An 18,651-nucleotide genomic window follows, 5' to 3' on the forward strand; every position below is an offset into this window, starting at 1 on the left:
AAACTAATTGATACAGTTAGACTTCGTATAAGCTTTGCTTTTTTAGCGGCCCCCGAAAGGGAAATAGTTTTGTGTGGCCTGTCTGTCCATCCGTCCGTCCCGTTTAGATTTCGTAAACTAGAAAAGGTATTGCAAATCCAACATCATGATATTTTAGACCATTCAAAGTTCTGATGCCACTTTTTTTCGTTTCTGAAAGCGAAAAATTCAGTTTTTAAAACCATTATGCGAGCAGTTTTCTCATATAAAATACACCATTTTTATAACTATTCACTATTAACAGTAAAAAAAACACGGAAGACTATTTAGTATGGGAAATAACTGCACCATGTTTTTAACACATTTATGTAGATAGTTTTAGCTTTTCTTTAAATATTTTTTTTTTACTATTGTATTGCTAAATTAAGTAAGTTCCATTATAGTAACTACCTACAATAAAAAAATTTAACTTTAAAAAAAAGAGAAACACTCTATTTAGTATACATATAAGTGGAATATCATTTAAACAACAATTAATAAGTAGTGTTCCATATTATATAAGTGAACTGCAGCGCTGCCGGCTGTGAAATGGAACTAAAGGGAAAAGTATTTTTTTAGGGAGAAATTGTATTTATTGAGGCTTTGAATGAGAGATTGGCCCTTTACAAAACAATTAAATTAATTAGATAATCATTCAATAACATCAGTTAGGCCAGGTTCACACTTTACGTCACCTTCACCTATCCATTGGTCTGTTGTACTGTTGGGGCACCTACAAGATAAGTCAACCTTCTTTCTCCTTTCTCCTCTGTCTTTGCATTTAATAATATTTCATTCACGGGTAGGCCTGTCCATTCTTTGATGTTATTCTTCCCATCGTTTTCTCTGTGCTCCTCTTCATCTTCTTCCTGGTACTGTTTCCTGAAGGAAGGTCTTTGCGAGGCCTAAGGAGCTTGTGATGTGGCCATAGAGTTTGAGTTTCAGTTAACTTTCATGATATTCTAGATCATTCAAAGTTCTTATGCAATTTGTTTCTTTTCCAAAAATGAACCATTACATTTTTTAAATTAACATCACAATATTTAGACCATTCAAAGTTCTGATGCAACGGCTACTTTTTTCTTTCCTGAAAGCGAAAAATCTAATTTTTTAAATCACTTATGCAAGCAGTTTTTTTTTCATAAAATACACCTATTTTACAACAAACACTTGAGGCTTTTTATTAGAGGAGACCATTATATTCACATCGCAATGGACTACACGCAAACGGTTGTAGATTTTTGTCGAAAATTTTTGTTTATATTTTTATGGTTCTGTAAGTACTATATTTACACACGAACAAATGTTTACTATATTTTTTTAAGAGAAATAATCTAATTAGTATGCATTATGAGTTAGACATAATTTAAGTTAAACATAAAACTTGTAAACTGCATTTTTCTTGAAACCTTTTCTTACCATTTTTGTAACGGAAATGTTTTGTTTTCTGGAGGAATTCCAATAAGAGATTAAGCCTTTTCAAAACAATTAGGTCAATTATAGGACATCAGTTAGGCCAGGTTCACATCTAACTTTACATTCACTTTCACCTATCCTTTTATTTGCTGGACCGCTGGGGCACTACACAGTATCTGTCAACCTTCTTTCTCCATTCTTATCTGTCGTTTGTCTTTGATATAATTTCATTCGGATGTTCTTTCTGAAAATTTTGAAGCCTGCCTGGGTGGACCATTTCGGAGGCCGATTTTGATTTTGTTTCCACACAAACTGTATTTGTAACCTTGTTAATCTTGTTTTAGATTTCTATCAATATCTGCATATTACTGAATTTCAAAGTATGTATGCATACTTCTTAGCCTGTAGCTATAGGTATCTGTTATGTTGAATTGGAATGGCATGCTCTCTCTCTCTTTTTCTAGTCACTCACTCATTCTATCTCCCAATTCTTTTCTCTCTCTCTCTCTCTCTCTCTCTCTTTTTCTCGTCACTCACTCATTCTATCTCCCAATTCTTTTTTCTCTCTCTCTTTTCGTCATTTCATCCCCGGTCACTTCATCCCCGGTCATTTCATCCCCTGGTCATTTCATCCCCGGTCATTTCATCATCTTTATTTAACAAATAGTAATTGTAAAAATCATGAAATAAGCAATATTTAATATATTCATTTTTATTTACATGGCAAAAAGTGTAACACATTAGATAAGAATAAAATTAAATGCCATTAGAAACTATAAAACATTAAAATGTATAAATATAGAGGTCATGTAAACAAAAAGTGTTAAGATAGATAGGTAAGATAAGATAGATAGGTAAGATAAGATAGGTAAGATAAGATAGATAGGCTATTGATTACAAGTACAGAAGACGATCCATCGATTCCTATTGTTGAACAATGTTTTGTAATTCACTTTGCCTATAACACAATGTACAACTTTAATGTTTAAAAGAAATAAAAGCTAAACTTATTTAGGCGACATGATATCCTGTGGATTTATATCAAGGCTAAAAACGAAGCGCCCTTTTTCAAGAAAGAGCGATTGAAAAATAAAATAAAGTGAAAGATGGTCGTCAGGAGTTATCAGTGGCATGACCATAAGTATTCTAATCGTTCTCATCTCTTAAAATATTTCCACTACTTCACCACACCTTGGCCTTTGATCATTACGTCATGCGCAGGGTAATATTACATCCCCCACATCCAATAGAAGTGCTATAGCTAAGTACACACCCAGATTTACAATAGATTATGACATTTCTCATCAAGAATGTAAAGTGGAAGGGAAAACACCCTAAACGCATGAATAACATGTAGAATACTATTACAAATCATTCTACATAAAGCCTATTTCTATATTAGATGAAATGAGGACTTAAAGTGTTTCCTTAACAGCACAATTAAACAATGAATAAGAAAAAATATTTAATTGGGGATGAAATGACCGGGGATAAAGTGACTAAGGATGAAATGGCCGGTCACCAGCTTACAAGAATAGCTCGCTTAAGAGTATAGGATATACACAACATAAGACAATGTATAAGATTTGCAATACAAACTCAAAAGACATACCTTTAACCTATTCTTAACAGCACAATTAAAAAATGAATAAGAAAAAATATTTAATTAGGGATGCAGTGAGCGGGGATGAAGTGACCAAGGATGAAATGACCGGGGATGAAATGACCGGTCACCATATATATATATATATCTTTGTAATCGTATTTTTAAAATTCCTTTTTAATCTTGTTAAGCTGAATTTCTGAACGTATTTGCAGAACAATGTCTCAACAAATTTATGTCACACCTTACGTTCCATAGACTTTGTCTGTTACGTTACTCTCTTGTTTCTTTATACTATAAAGTAGAAAGTAAGGCGTATATATGTATGTGTGTATGTATGTTAGGAATAGAAATCAAAACCGTTTGACCAATCTTGATAAAATTTTGACCAATCTTGATAAAACTTGGCATAAATGTTTCTTTGGTTCTAACTGGAACTGTTACGTATGTGTGAGCTTGCGCTCCCAGAGCTATTTTTATATGTAATTTTATTTTTCTACTTTTATAGGTCAGAGCTATTTTATGTATTCTATTTTTTATAGGCTTGTGCCAGAATAAATATTTGTACTTCCGCTCCCAGAGCTATTTTTATATGTAATTTTAATTTTTCTACTTTTATAGGTCAGAGCTATTTTATGTATTCTATTTTTATAGGCTAGTGCCAGAATTAATATTTGTACTTCCGCTTTTTGTTATATGGGTTAGGGCGGGTAGTATAAATAGTTAAATCCAGGCTATATCCTGTACAGTTGACCAGCGGCCAGTAAAGTATATATCTCTGTCTCTGTGACAGTTGATGATCTTAGTGATCTGGTGTATGATTATTTAATCATTGCTATATTTCTGTACCTGGGACGGCCTGTAAGTTTATAACTATTTTATATTTTCTTTTACTAGATCTGTCACACTATGTGTAAATACGCTAGATATATCTTAATTTAGTTTTTTTGGAATATTTTTCAAAAGAGTTGACAGTTGTTCCCAACACGCTGTATTGAAAATGGCGGCGCCCAGCGTAGCCTGATATGAATATGTTGTTCATGTTCTAGATCTAATAGAATATATGATTTTGTATTTATAGTTTTGCATTTATGTATTGCATGCCATTATTACTGCTGCTTTTAGCTGCTGAATATAGCTGCTGAAATACATGCTCATGTGTTATTACTGCTGTATCACATATTGCTGCTTTAAGCTACTGCTGTAGATTTATAATTTTTTTTTGTTTCTGTAGTGTTGCCTTTGTGGCTTAGTTATAGTCTGTTTCTGTTCTTAGTGAATACTAATAGTAAATGTACTAAGACTAAGATGTCCTTGTTTTAATGTTAGTGTTATGGGTTGGTTCTTGTAGGATATTTCGGATTGTAGATCTAGACGTGCTAACAACTTCTGGAGGGATACCGCAAAACAAATGGCTAGAAAATGTGCTAACAACTTCTGGAGGGATACCTGCAACAGAATCCAAGACAGTCTCCACTCAGGAAATAGCAAAGCTCTATTTGATGTCATTAAAGCGGCCCTGGGTCCAGCAGTGTCTAAGCCTGCCCCCCCTTCTATCCAAATCAGGAGAAAAAATTACAGATCAAACCAAGCAGCTAGAACGATGGACAGAACACTACCTCGAAGTCTATGCCACACAGAATACAGTAGACGATGTCGCCCTGGCTTCTCTACCAGATCTTCCAGTACTGGAATGCCTAGATGAGCTTCCGAGCCTTAGTGACCTCAAAAAAGCCATTAACTGCTTAAAAAATAGAAAATCTCCTGGGAGTGATGGTATCCCAGTGGAAGTAGTGAAAGTCAACGAATCACTCCTGCTCCCTGAACTCTATATTCTCCTCTGCCGCTGTTGGGAAACAGGTCATGTCCCACAGGACATGCGTGACGCAACTATAGTCACAATATACAAGAACAAAGGGGATCGGAGTGATTGCAACAACTATAGGGGTATCTCTCTCCTCAGTATAGTGGGCAAGATCTTTGCTAGAGTGGCACTATCCAGGCTGCAAGTGATAGCTTCTAGAGTCTACCCAGAGTCTCAGTGTGGATTCAGGAGTGGTAGGTCCACTATAGACATGATATCTTCTCTACGACTACTGCAGGAGAAATTCAGAGAGAGAGACAGACCCCTTTACATTGTTTTTGTCGATCTGACTAAAGCTTTTGACATGGTCAGCAGAAGTGGCCTTTTCAAACTCCTGAGGAAAATAGGTTGCCCTCCCAAACTACTGAAGTTAATTGAATGTTTTCACGAGGAAACTAAATGTACTGTCAAATTCAATGGAGCCCAATCAGCACCTTTTGAGGTTTGCAGTGGTGTCAAGCAGGGATGTGTGCTCGCACCTACTCTGTTTGGCATATTCTTCTCCTGTCTACTGCATTATGCGTACAGCGACATAAACGAAGGTGTGTTTCTCCATACAAGATCCTCTGGAAAACTATTTAATGTATCAAGGCTGCGGGCAAAAACCAAGGTTAGGAAGCTACTCGTCAGGGAACTCCTGTATGCTGATGATGCAGCTATTGTGGCTGATTCTGATATTCAGCTACAGTCCATGGTTGACAAACTATCTGCTGCTTGCCAGAAGTTCGGCTTAAACATCAGTCAAAGCAAGACTAAGATACTTGTCCAAAACACAAACACTGCACCTCAAGTAAGCATTAATGGCCAACCACTAGAAATTGTTGATCACTTTTGTTACCTTGGCTCCATCATATCCAACAACACTCTACTGGATAAAGACATAAACAACAGGATAGCCAAGGCAATGGCCACCATGTCACGGTTGCAGAAAAGAGTCTGGGACAACATATTGCTGACTAGCAGTACTAAAGCCCTAGTCTACCGGACCTGTGTGTTGAGCACCTTGCTGTACGGAAGTGAAACATGGTCAACCTACTCATGGCAGGAAAAAAAGCTGAATGTCTTCCACCTCCGATGCCTAAGGCGGATCTTTAAAATAAGGTGGCAAGATAAGATAACAAATGAGGAAGTGCTACATAGAGCAGGATGCCAGGACATCCGCTCTGTTATCAGCAGCAGACGCCTTGGCTGGCTTGGCCACGTTCGTAGAATGCCAGTAGGTCGACTTCCACAGGACATCCTGTATGGCGATCTAATTGAAGGCAGGAGAGCCGCTGGTCGCCCACTTTTACGTTATACGGATGTATGCAAACGCGACATGAAGCTCTTCAAAATCGACACTGGCAACTGGGAAGAGGTGGCACTGGACAGATCCACATGGAGAGAGAGCATAAAGGAAGGGTCACAGATTGCAGATGTCATACACAACAGAAGCAGAAAGAAGGGTGAAAATGCAATGGCGCCTGGTGATTTTATATGCCCAACCTGTGATCGCAGCTGTGTATCAAGGATTGGCCTCTTTAGTCACACAAGAAGTTGCAAAGGGAAAAGATCGTCTCACGAGACGTAAAATGCCACAGAAGATCTAGACCAGTTTATTGTAGGGTGTTAGTGTAGATCTAGGTCTAGTGTGGTAGTTGTACTTCAGTTGTAGTGATTTAGTTAGATAGTTGGTTTGATCAGTTTGTGTTCGATAGTTGTTTGGTTAGTTTTTTGATGTTTGTAGTGGCGTAGATTTAGAGGGTTTTAGTTAGTTGTAGTGGTTAGTGTATATATATATATATATATATTATATTTAATGATTTATTTATTTTTTGTATGTTAATAAAGTTTCGTTTTGTTTATTTATCCTAAACTAAAGTTTCGTTATCTTGCTTTCATTTAGTTTAGGTGAGTATGTCTGGTTACTTAGGCGACTCTAGCCCTTTGGTCGTAGACTGAGATGTCACAGATTGAGCTCACCTAGTAGCGCAAACATCTGCCTACTGTTAAATAATTTAATGTTGAGCAGAGAATAGGTCTCACACTTAGCGCCTGCCTGACCTGCTCACATATGTATAGGAGCCCTAAAATAAATTTAAGACCCTCAAAAAAAAAGTTGCCTAGCTCTATGAAAGTATTTTATGGATTTAGGCCATGTTTACCATGTTTACATGAGAAAAGATCGAAATTAAATTAACATTCAAATTTGTTTTTCTAAAGCATTTTCATACATTCGTTCGCTATAGCTGCAATGCCGTGTTGACAGACATTTTAATATTTTCATTCATGTGTCGTGCAAACCTTACATGCTTGCAGTGAAAACACTCTGTGATTGGACAGGCAACACGAGGCTCTATAATTAATTATAGACCAGTCCTTTCATATTTTATGAAATTAACATTCTAATTTGTTTTTCTAAAGCATTTTTCATACATTCGTTCGCTATATCTATGATGCCTTGTTGGCATACATTTTAATAGTTCCATTCATGAGTCGCGTACATCTAACAACCGTTTCATTCATTCCTTCATTAGAGAAGACAGATAGGTCACACATGCGCAGAGCAAAGGCTCCACGCACACACAGAACGAACTCTATCCAAGCCAATATTTAACTAGATTTAGCTTTAATTCTAGATCTAATTCAAAGATGATAGATATACCTTATACTTTATACTTTAACACATGAGCATACAAAATAAAGTCTATTCGTTTCTTGTTTTAATCAAATATATGTAAGCCTACAAGTTAATGTTTTTATTTGAAAAATAGATTCAGGTCGATTAGCTATTTTGATAGTTCCATTCATACTATTTTTACATTCACACATTTGCTTTTTTATAGCATAATTATTTCGTTTATTTGTTTCCAAAACACTCGCAGTGACTATATCGACAGTGATACGCAAATTAAGACCGGCGAAATGGGGTAATATATGTCTAGTTTCTAATAAATATTATAGGTTTTAGCGACACACGACATGTGCTGTATGCCAGTGAATAAACCTAAGGAAGGCAAGTCAATGCGGACATATCTTTATTCACGGGACAACACAAATACGTCATAATAATGTCTGCCTTGATCACAAATTCTCTCCAATGTCAACATCCTTCTCTTAGATACCTTATGTTTAAGAGAGCGCTTGTACCCACCATATGCATCAGCGTAGGAGCAGAGTTATAACAAAGTACAATGTGGACCTCTCTAGTATTTGTAACAATGTGGACCTCTTTAGTATTTGTAACAATATAGATCTATCTAGTATTTGTAACAATGTAGATCTATTTAGTATTTATAACAATGTAGATCTATCTATTATTTATAACAATGTAGATCTATCTATTATTTATAACAATGTAGATCTATCTAGTATTTGTAACAAAGTAGAGTATTTATAACAATGTAGATCTATCTAGTATTTATAACAATGTAGATCTATCTAGTATTTGTGTTCTCAGCCCACCACCAAGTAGTGTCACATGGAAGAAGAAAGACAGCGAGCCATTGGAAAATAACAACAGAGTTCGTTTAGGAAACAGTGGGGGCCAAGAACTGATCATTCAGAACTTACAAATGACAGATGCAGGAGTATATCTATGCGATGCTAACAGCGAACAAGAAGCAACTTTGTTAGAGATGTCTTTTCGACTATCTATCAATGGTAATAGGAACATGTCAACATGCTTTCAGTAGTCCAATAAATATGTGTGTAGTAAGTCTAGTCTAATCCTATGCAATCTACTGCCTTCACCTAAACATTGTGTTTCTCTAGCTGCTCCCAGATGGGTGTCAAAACCAACAGATGTTACATTGATAGAAACAGGAGATGCCATGTTTGAATGTCTGGCAGTCGGCACACCAAATGTTCAACTATTCTGGTTCATCAACGGCATGCCATTAGAAGGTTTCTATATTTAGTTGTCTAGAAGTTAGATAACAATGAAGTCAGAAAATATGTCACGTAGGACTATCATTTGTATCTGTTGAAATTGAGTCCGCGAAGAAGTTGGTTAATAAAAGAAGAAGCTAGACAAAATAAAAGTAAATTATAATGCATTTAAGTTTCTTTTGAAATATCATTAGAAAAACCTAGGCTAGATGCACTGGCGGATCCAGAACTTTGGAGTGGGGGGGGGGGGGCGATTTTTTTCCAAACCCTAACCCTAACTTCCAGTAAACCCTAACCCTATGCATAAACGTGCGTACAACATATATATATATATATATATATATATATATATATATATATATATATATATATATATATATATATATATATATATACGATATATGAGAATAAAATAAGACTGTTTCTCAATGTTCGGCGAAAAATAAACAGAACAAAAAAACAGTAATGTAGAGGCCTTTCTCTTGCAAACTTGGGGATCTGGGAGAGCGCTTTGAGCTTCGTCAGTGGGGTTCGGGGCAAAGCCCCGACACCCAAAAGCGTTTTCTTGCATTATTAACTGCAGAAACGCATTCTCCTGACATCTACAACTCATTATTTATCAACGGGGTGGGTTCGGGGCGAAGCCCCGACGCCAAAAGCGTTTTCTTGCATTTTTCACGGCTGAAACGCATTCTCCTGACATCTACAACTCATTATAATTAGTGGGGTTCGGGGCGAAGCTCCGACGCCAAAAACGTTTTCTTGCATTTTTCACGGCTGAAACGCATTCTCCTGACATCTACAACTCATTATAATTAGTGGGGTTCGGGGCGAAGCTCCGACGCCAAAAACGTTATCTTGCATTTTTCACGGCTGAAACGCATTCTCCTGACATCTACAGCTTATTATTCATCAGTGAGGTTCGGGGCGAAGCCTCGACGATAAAAGCGTTTTCTGGCATTCTTCACTGCAGTAACGCATTCTCCTGACCTACAGCTCATTATACATTCTATTATAAAGGACCTTTTGAATAATGTGGAAAAATATTCTAATATGAATTTATAGTCTTTTAATACATTGCAAATACAACCGATTTGTTCTTTGAAAAGATAAGATACCTCACATATTTAGATTAAGGCTTTGAGGATCGCCGCCGAAAAAAAAAAATTCGATTAATAATATTCAATAAAATTCAAGCATAAATTGTGAGTTATAGTCCTAAATTTATTTAACTAGAAAAATATGAGATAGAGTAAAGGTTGGAAAAAGTCGACTAGGAAAAGATTATCTGGCTTTTGAACTCATCTCAACCGTGACTGTTATATTGAAAAATTTCGTTTGAATTATAACTTTTCCAAAGCAAATTCTTTCTTAAAATAGTTATGATAAATTCATGGGAAATTACACAAACTCTCTCTGGAAAGGGGAATGGCGGTAAAATGAAAACGATTAATCCTCGCTCCTTTTTATAATTTCTGCTAATGATTGCATTTTGCATTAAAGAATAGGGGATGGGCGACTCGATATAAGAATTTACTTTATAGCATATATAAATTATATTAGTGACATATTTTTTAAATTTTGTAATTTCTTACTATAATACAAAAAGAAAAAGTATTTGTTTGTCCGATGGGGGGAAGAAGATTGCATGTATCGCACTTCCACCTGTTTATATTATATAGATATTCGACTAATTTTGTTCACATACTATGATTTCTTCATAAAAGTAGGACCGCCCCCCCCACTCAAAGGGTTTAGATGGGAAGGACAGTAGAGGTATTCGCTCCTCCCCTTCCAATCGGCCAACAGGTGAACGACATAATATAAAGACCGGTTAAAATACCAATAACAAGTTTTAATCATATAGATATTTAATTGATTCTGTTAGCAATATGTGATTTCTACGAATAAATAGGACTGCCCCTCCCCCCACTCGAAAGTTTATGGTGGTGGGGGCGGAATGATGCCATCGCCCCCCTCCCGACCCTACCAAATAGCCCAAATACAAGAAGGGGGGGGGCGAATTCATCTAAAAATAGGTTGAAATATAAATAATTAGTATATATTATTAACATAAGTAATAAATTCGTATACAAATTGTGTGAATTCTATACTAAAATTCGTCCGATCCCCTCCTTCGGGGGGGGGGGGGGGTCGGCCGAGTGGGGGGGGGGCGATCGCCCCTACCCCCCCCCCCTGGATCCGCCAGTGGCTAGATGTACACATATACACAATAAAAACATAATCTAGGCTAGATATACACAATAAAAACATAATCTAGGCTAGATGTACACATATACACAATAAAAACATAATCTAGGCTAGATGTACACATATACACAATAAAAACATAATCTAGGCTAGATGTACACATATACACAATAAAAACATAATCTAGGCTAGATGTACACATATACACAATAAAAACATAATCTTGGCTAGATGTACACATATACACAATAAAAACATTATCTAGGCTAGATGTATTCACGTAGGCTCATATATTTTGCTTCAGATGCGCTAAAAGCTGACTCACGACTAGACGAACGCTTTCACCATGTCATGGACAGTCCGATCTATTTTAGCAATGTCTCTCGCTCTGATGCTCTTGTAGTTCAGTGTAACGTCACCAATATTCACGGATACTTGTGGGCTGAAGCAACTCTCAATGTTCTTGCAGGTAAATTTAAGCAATAACTAAACCGTAGCGGGAGGGTGGGGCGAAAGACGCATACATAAAGATTTAAACAGTTCAATATTAAACAGCTGATCAGACGATTTGTTATTGATTAATGCTATCAATGTCAAAGTTTTAGAGTTCAGTACAAATAAGACATATGACCTTATTTTATAATAAATATGAACATTATAATGCTGTAAACCTGCATACACCTGCGTACAACACACACACACACACACACATATGTTGGTCTCATTCAATCGTGTCAGTTGTGTGAACTTGAACATCCTTCGGAAGCCAATGGAATGAATTTAGTTTTTTCTAATTTGTTTTCACCAAAGGATAGAGGATGGTGTTAGGGCCCCATGACGTTTGTTTTCTTCAGCCATACTCTTTGCAAGCTTGAGAGAAAAGGGCATTAATGAATGAAGCTCTTCCTGTGGATGCCTCTACCGCTGCGTCATCCGCAAATAGTATATCTCTTATAAAGATGGTTTTTATTTTCGTTTTGGCCTCTGTCTGACAATATTCAAACGTTTGCCATCGAATCTGGAATGTAGATATATGCCTTCGGTGGATTCGTCAAACGCGTGGTGGATTAGCAGTGAAAAGCGTATCTCGAAGAGGGTTAGGGCCAGGACACATCCTTCTTTAACTCCACATTCCTAGAAGGCGCCATTAAACTTGCTAGATCGAAAGCCTTAACCTGCATACTTATACTGCAGATGACGGAAAGAGTATCACGTCAATTGTGGATCTCTCTGAGCGAAAGCCACTTGTCATTCTGATTCACTTGGTATGTAGCCTGAGGTAGAGTATGATCCAAGCAAAGACTTGGCCAGCGATATTCAGAGTAATTGTTTCAGTCACTTCTGTCTCCTTTGTTCTTGACGATCTCAGCATCCCGCAGGTCTTGTGGCACACACGTTTTTACCCACATTTGCAAAGCTGTTCATGTAGAGGTTGGCTTATTGTAGTTTTGCACTGTTTCAGAAGATCTGTGTGATGTCAGTGTATTCTAAGAGCCATCTGCTTTATGGCTTTTTTGAGTTCTAACTATTAGCGGATCCAGAACTTTTGAGGGTAGCGATTTTTGTCCATCTATCGCCCCTACTAACTGGTACAACACTCTTTCATTTTATATTTACTAACGATTTCATTTGAGATTAGACTGTAATGTAACATTCAAATATCAATAAGTAGCTTATATTAATATTCTAAAGATATTCTACTAATTTAGCTTAAAATTGGATCGCTCCCGTCTCAAAAGTCTACAGTGGAGAAGGAAGTAGATGCAATCGCCCCACCCTCACCACTACAGAAGCGGCCAATATACCAGAAGGGGAACAACAATAACAATAAAGATTGGTTAAAATATATAGCAATAAATAGATTTTATCATAATCATAATGTAACTATTTATGTTCACATTCTCTAGCTCGCTGTCCACGAGTTTGTTGTAAGCTGCTGCCTCTTTTGATTTTATAAACCTCGGTAAAAAGCTTTGGGTTAGGGCGTGGAGACGAAAGGCCCAGGAGAGTTCTGAATGGAGGGATGTGTTGAAGTAGGCCATATCCCTCCATGGGCTGTAGCGCCACTGGGATGGATGGATGGCAAAAGCCGGTATGAGCCTTTTATAGTCCGACAGTCAGGCTGGGCAGGGCACGTATCCCATATGGGGGACGAACATATGCCAAAGGCAAGGTATTCGGCGTAACAAAGGTGCCCCACGGAAACGTTTCTTTAAAAAACTAATACAATGATTTAAGTCTATTAAGAAAAAATTTGCCATTATACTTTGTCACAAAGTGCCTGTTTTACCCTATAACGTAGAGATTTGCGTCACTTGATGTTTCGTACTAAAGACATAATGAATATACTAATTCCATAATTAAATATCTGAACGTAACCATCTGAGAAGTAACACTGCAAAGACTTTCTTCCAAGCCAATAATAGTAGGCCTAAAATAGTTTTACGCAAAAGATGCATTGTAAAACTATAAGACGTGAGCCCTCGAAGAAAAATTATTTCGAAAAATAATAATTTTTTTTTTAAATATCAGACTGAGTAAAGGTTTGGAAAAGGCGACTAGGAAAAGAATATGTAAATTCAGAACTCATCTCAATCGTTACTCTTATACTGAAAAATTTCGTATTTTCTAAATTTTTCAAAGCAAATTCTTTGTTAAAAAATTATAATAAATTCATGTGCAATAGGGTTTGTTGGACTAGTCCGTTTCGTTTCTTTGATTAAAAAGTATTGGGCCGGAAGTCGCTTTTTTTATTTATTTATTTTATGAGTATTTTACCCAAGATCTGTGTTGTTTTTTTAGGACTAGCTTATTTCATGTACCCGGCATTTTCCAATACACAATTTAATACACAAAGTAATTGTTGAAAAAAATTGTAGTGATTTTAAACTTTAAATGATTACTTAAAAAGGTGTTACTCTAATCAATTTGAATATTATTTTGTTATGAATGTTACTGTTTATTTTGTGTCTGTTCTAGTTTCTTAAATTTTTCTTGAGTAAAGGGCTCGTTTTTCTCCTAATGGGTATACCTGCTTTCTCCACGCAGCCTTTGTAAAATATTGGTCCTAAATAATGCTAAGTTTATAAACAAAAAATCGCATGGCTGCATTATGATGAATGTACGTGTTAGTTCAATATATTTTATATTACTAGGTAACTATAAATAACCGCATAAATAGATGTAAGTTTAATTTTTTTTTTTCTGTTAGATAAAGTCATATGGCAAATTTTTGTTTATATCCTAAATCTAAAAAGGAATAATAATAGAATTATACAGTAAAAATAATCACTAAGTTTTTCTTTTAATAGTTTTGAAAGTCTAACTGAGTTTGTGTTGCAGATGTACACAAGCTACACTATGAGTCAGTCCATCTCTTCTGACTATTTAGAAACGAGTGTAAAAATGTAGGCTTCGATATTTTTAGCCTGAATTTAAGAAGTTACAATCTTCAAACAACTAATATATTGCCTCTTCCATAAAACTTTGTATTTAAAAAATAAATTTATCCAATGCTCGAAATCCTGCTTGTATACTTAGGCCCTATATAAATCGATCAGGTATCAATGTATTAAGTAGCAATAACCCCGCAAAAAAAAAAAATTAATGAAAGAAGATTGAGATATACATATATTTTTGTGACGGTACGCACCGGTACGGGGTACCGGCACCTTTTTTCAATGTCGGGAAAAATTACTTTTCTTGTAATTCAACGTTAATTATTAATTTATTATTAGTTGAAAGTTAGGCAATCTATCTGAAGCCTCTTTTTTATTTTTACAAAAAAAAAAAAGCACTTTATATACTTTCAGCCGACATGCCGTATTATTAAAAACACCTCTATGTGAACTTCTCAAACATCTAGAGTCTTAGACAGTCATTATTTTAGACTAGATTTAAGTAGAGTCTAGACCTAGATTTAGTAGCCCCATTATTATATAAAAAAAATAAAAAATCAGTCATTATTGACATCATTCGCAATTTTATTATTAGGTCTAGGCATTGAAAAGTAAATCTATTAATAAAATATAATAGATCTAAGTCTAAGTACTAACTTTTTAAATAAGTCATTATAATTAGAAGTATTATAATGAATATTGTATAGATCTAGATTGACAAGATTATAAATAGATCTATGGATAGATCTCTACTTTAGTAGATTAAGTATAGAGTATAGTAAACGTATTACAGTATTATTAGATCTATGTCTTATGTCTATATCTAATAATCTAATAATTAAAAAACTTTAGTCTTTATTAATATCTAGACTTTTTTTCTAATAAAAACTGACTATAGGCATAGCATAGGCTAGACTCGGCAATCTAGTCTCAAGATAGAATCTATACTATTACTAGATCTATTTGATTTTTATATATATATATCTAGACTAGAATTAGATTATAGATCTAAATATATTAATGGAGAGATGATATGAGGTGTTAGCTAATAGCGTTGCACAATAAACAAACCTAGGTTTTTCTAAACGCTAATACTTGGTATGTAATAGTAAAACAGCACCTACTTAAATAAATCGTAACTAGCAATCAAAAACCTATATTTATTGTAGTATATATAGGTCTGTAGTTGTATTTTATATAGCCTTGGTAACTTCTTCTATAGAGAAATGACTTTTGTAATTTTTTTATTATTACATAAATTCTGTCGCCATATTTGACTTTTCTGTTTTAAAAAGTCATGTTTTGTCTTAAAAGTTGAGGGGGCGGTAGAGTGAAAACGATTAATCCTCCCTCCTTTTTATAACTTCTGCTAATGATTACATTTGGCATTAAAGAATAGGAGTGGGGCGACTCGATATAAGAATTTAATTTTATAGCATGTATAAATTATATTAGTGACATATTTTTTTTATTTTGTAATTTCTAAACTATAATACAAAAAAAAAAAAGTATTGGTTTGTCCGATGGGCGGAAAGCGATTGCATGTATTGCCCCTCCCACCTGGTACAACACTTTTTCATGAGATTAGATCAGCGGTTCTCAACCTTTTATGCTCGGCGACCCCTTTTTACAATCCCCCCACTCTGCCGCGACCCCCTACCCACACACACATACAGCAATAGAAGAATAGACAATAACAATCCACATTTTCGATGGTCTTAGGCGACCCCTGGCAAAACGTCAATCGACCCCCAAGGGGGTCGCGACCCACAGGTTGAGAACCCCTGGATTAGATTGTGGTGCGACAATATACAAATGGGCAGGGCCGGTCCTAGCAATTATGGGGCCCTATGCGAAACTGATTGCGCGGGGCCTAGTTGGGTGGGAATAAAGATAATAAGTGAAAAATAAAATTTTGTTTTAGAAAATAAATTCGGCTTTGCATTTGATTCATTCATTACTAAGTACAGAATTGCGATCAAGCTAACTTTACTTTACGAACCTTGCAACCTATGGCATATTTATATGCCAGTGACTATAAAAGTAAATAAGGTATTGGAACTTCCGGTTCAGGGGAAAATTCAAACAATTATTACATTTTATTACATGAAAGCTGACAGCTTTTATTGCGCGTAGGATTTTGTCTTTTTTTCAGGAGATTTGTATGAGTTTTAAGGAGATTTTAATAAGTGCTGTGGGATTTCTATTTTAGAGAACTGGTCTATGGGTGGGGATAAATTTTGGATGGGTTCTCTCACTCGAAGGCCCAACGGCTGGCTGTATGACGTTAGGCCTTCAATTGTATAGTTATACATCTGAAGGGTTAAATATGTGTGAACGTTACCTCACAATGGGTGCCCGCTCATTGTGGAGTGGTCAGTCACGATTTGGCGGACCACCTCGCGAAAACCGCGGTACAGACGTACTCGTGCGTGATGAGCCGTGCACATACTGTATAGATGTCCATTTATAGACCATGTTACTGTCAGGTGGGTTTTGTCCTCGCGCTCATCTAGGGTATGATGTACTCCGCCGGGCTCCCCACCTGAACAGTGTTTATTAACTTTATGCCGGGGTTATAATTTAGCCTTGGCTCGTCTGCCTGGGCACCCCTAACTGTCTAGTAATCAATTTATGCAATAAATATCTAGGAACGAATAAGCCAAATATTAACGTATACTAGTGAATAACAATATTGCATATAACAACAAAGGTTTAATGAGTTAATGACATATATGATATTATGAGGCATACATTATGAATAAATATCAATAGCAGTTACAAATTACATTCAAAGGACTATAGCACACCTTAATCTCAGTGCCATAGTCAATCAGGCCTCACAACGCCAACCCAACGTCACGGGCAATAGTCAACTACCAAGCCTACAACTCAGACTTGACTCCAGCAGAGTCCCAAGCCTGCGTCCCTAGATAAGAAAAATACACACTCCTTTGATACCGCCATTCTCACGATTATAACAGAAACGATTTTAGATCTACGACATGTAGAAGATAGTAAACTAAACTAACTTACCCACTACTGGGGAAAAACACCACACAGATAACTCAATCTCAAGGCACACAAAGAGACTCATCTCAAGGCACAACAAGAGAACAATGACACCAATATAGCGCATCCTTAGGAACAGAACTAATAAAACCTTATGGTGCTCAAACGAAAATACCAGACAAGATGCGCACGACAGTTACCCGGAAAGGATTTTAGCCCGTGGCCAGGATAAGGAATTGTCTCTTCACCAACCCCTCTGTCGGGAGTACCCCAGCGACTAGATGATCATTTAATCACATCCGTCTGGTCGTGGGACACGGTCCCTTGTTCCTCCTCTCATGCAAGGCTGGAGGCCAGGCCCACGGGAGGGGGGGGCTCCATATGCCTATACTGTCCCACTGATCCATGGGGTAATCATCACCACCCATATGGTCGTCGTTGGGGAACGAAACAATAGGGGTTTTGGACTGGTTAGCAAGCAAATCCCCACCACGTTCAGGTACACTCTCTAGAGCCTACAGTGGTAGTTCACTGGGAGCCATGACTCACACCCCACCACGTGCAGGTACACTCTCTAGAGACTACAGTGGTAGCTCACTGGGAGCCATGTCTCACATCCCACCACGTGCAAGTACACTCTCTAGAGCCTACAGTGGTAGCTCACTGGGAGCCATGTCTCACACCCCACCACGTGCAAGTACACTTTCTAGAGCCTACAGTGGTAGCTCACTGGGAGCCATGTCTCACATCCCACCACGTGCAGGTACACTCTCTAGAGCCTAATGTGGTAGCTCACTGGGAGCCATGTCTCACATCCCACCACATACAGGTACACTCACTAGAGTATACAGTGGTAGCTCACTGGGAGCCATGTCTCACATCCCACCACGTGCAGGTACACTCTCTAGAGCCTAATGTGGTAGCTCACTGGGAGCCATGTCTCACATCCCACCACGTGCAAGTACACTCTCTAGAGCCTAATGTGGTAGCTCACTGGGAGCCATGTCTCACATCCCACCACGTGCAGGTACACTCTCTAGAGCCTAATGTGGTAGCTCACTGGGAGCCATGTCTCACATCCCACCACGTGCAGGTACACTCTCTAGAGCCTAATGTGGTAGCTCACTGGGAGCCATGTCTCACATCCCACCACGTGCAAGTACACTCTCTAGAGCCTAATGTGGTAGCTCACTGGGAGCCATGTCTCACATCCCACCACGAGCAGGTACACTCTCTAGAGCCTAATGTAGTAGCTCACT

General features: G+C 37.0%; 1 protein-coding gene across 3 annotated transcripts in view; it reads left to right on the plus strand.

Moving 5' to 3' along the window:
- Positions 1 to 18,651, plus strand: part of LOC106071377 (neuroglian-like) — a 232,569-nt gene that overhangs the window by 72,006 nt on the left and 141,912 nt on the right. For all 3 annotated transcript variants that reach the window (XM_056024540.1, XM_056024541.1, XM_056024542.1), the window contains exons 7-9: positions 8,341 to 8,543; positions 8,655 to 8,786; positions 11,287 to 11,451. In XM_056024540.1, coding sequence (XP_055880515.1) covers positions 8,341 to 8,543; positions 8,655 to 8,786; positions 11,287 to 11,451 — 500 coding nt within the window. The remainder of the gene's footprint in view (positions 1 to 8,340; positions 8,544 to 8,654; positions 8,787 to 11,286; positions 11,452 to 18,651) is intronic.

Source organism: Biomphalaria glabrata, chromosome 3 (assembly GCF_947242115.1).
Source record: "Biomphalaria glabrata chromosome 3, xgBioGlab47.1, whole genome shotgun sequence".
NCBI classification, from domain to species: Eukaryota; Metazoa; Mollusca; class Gastropoda; family Planorbidae; genus Biomphalaria; species Biomphalaria glabrata.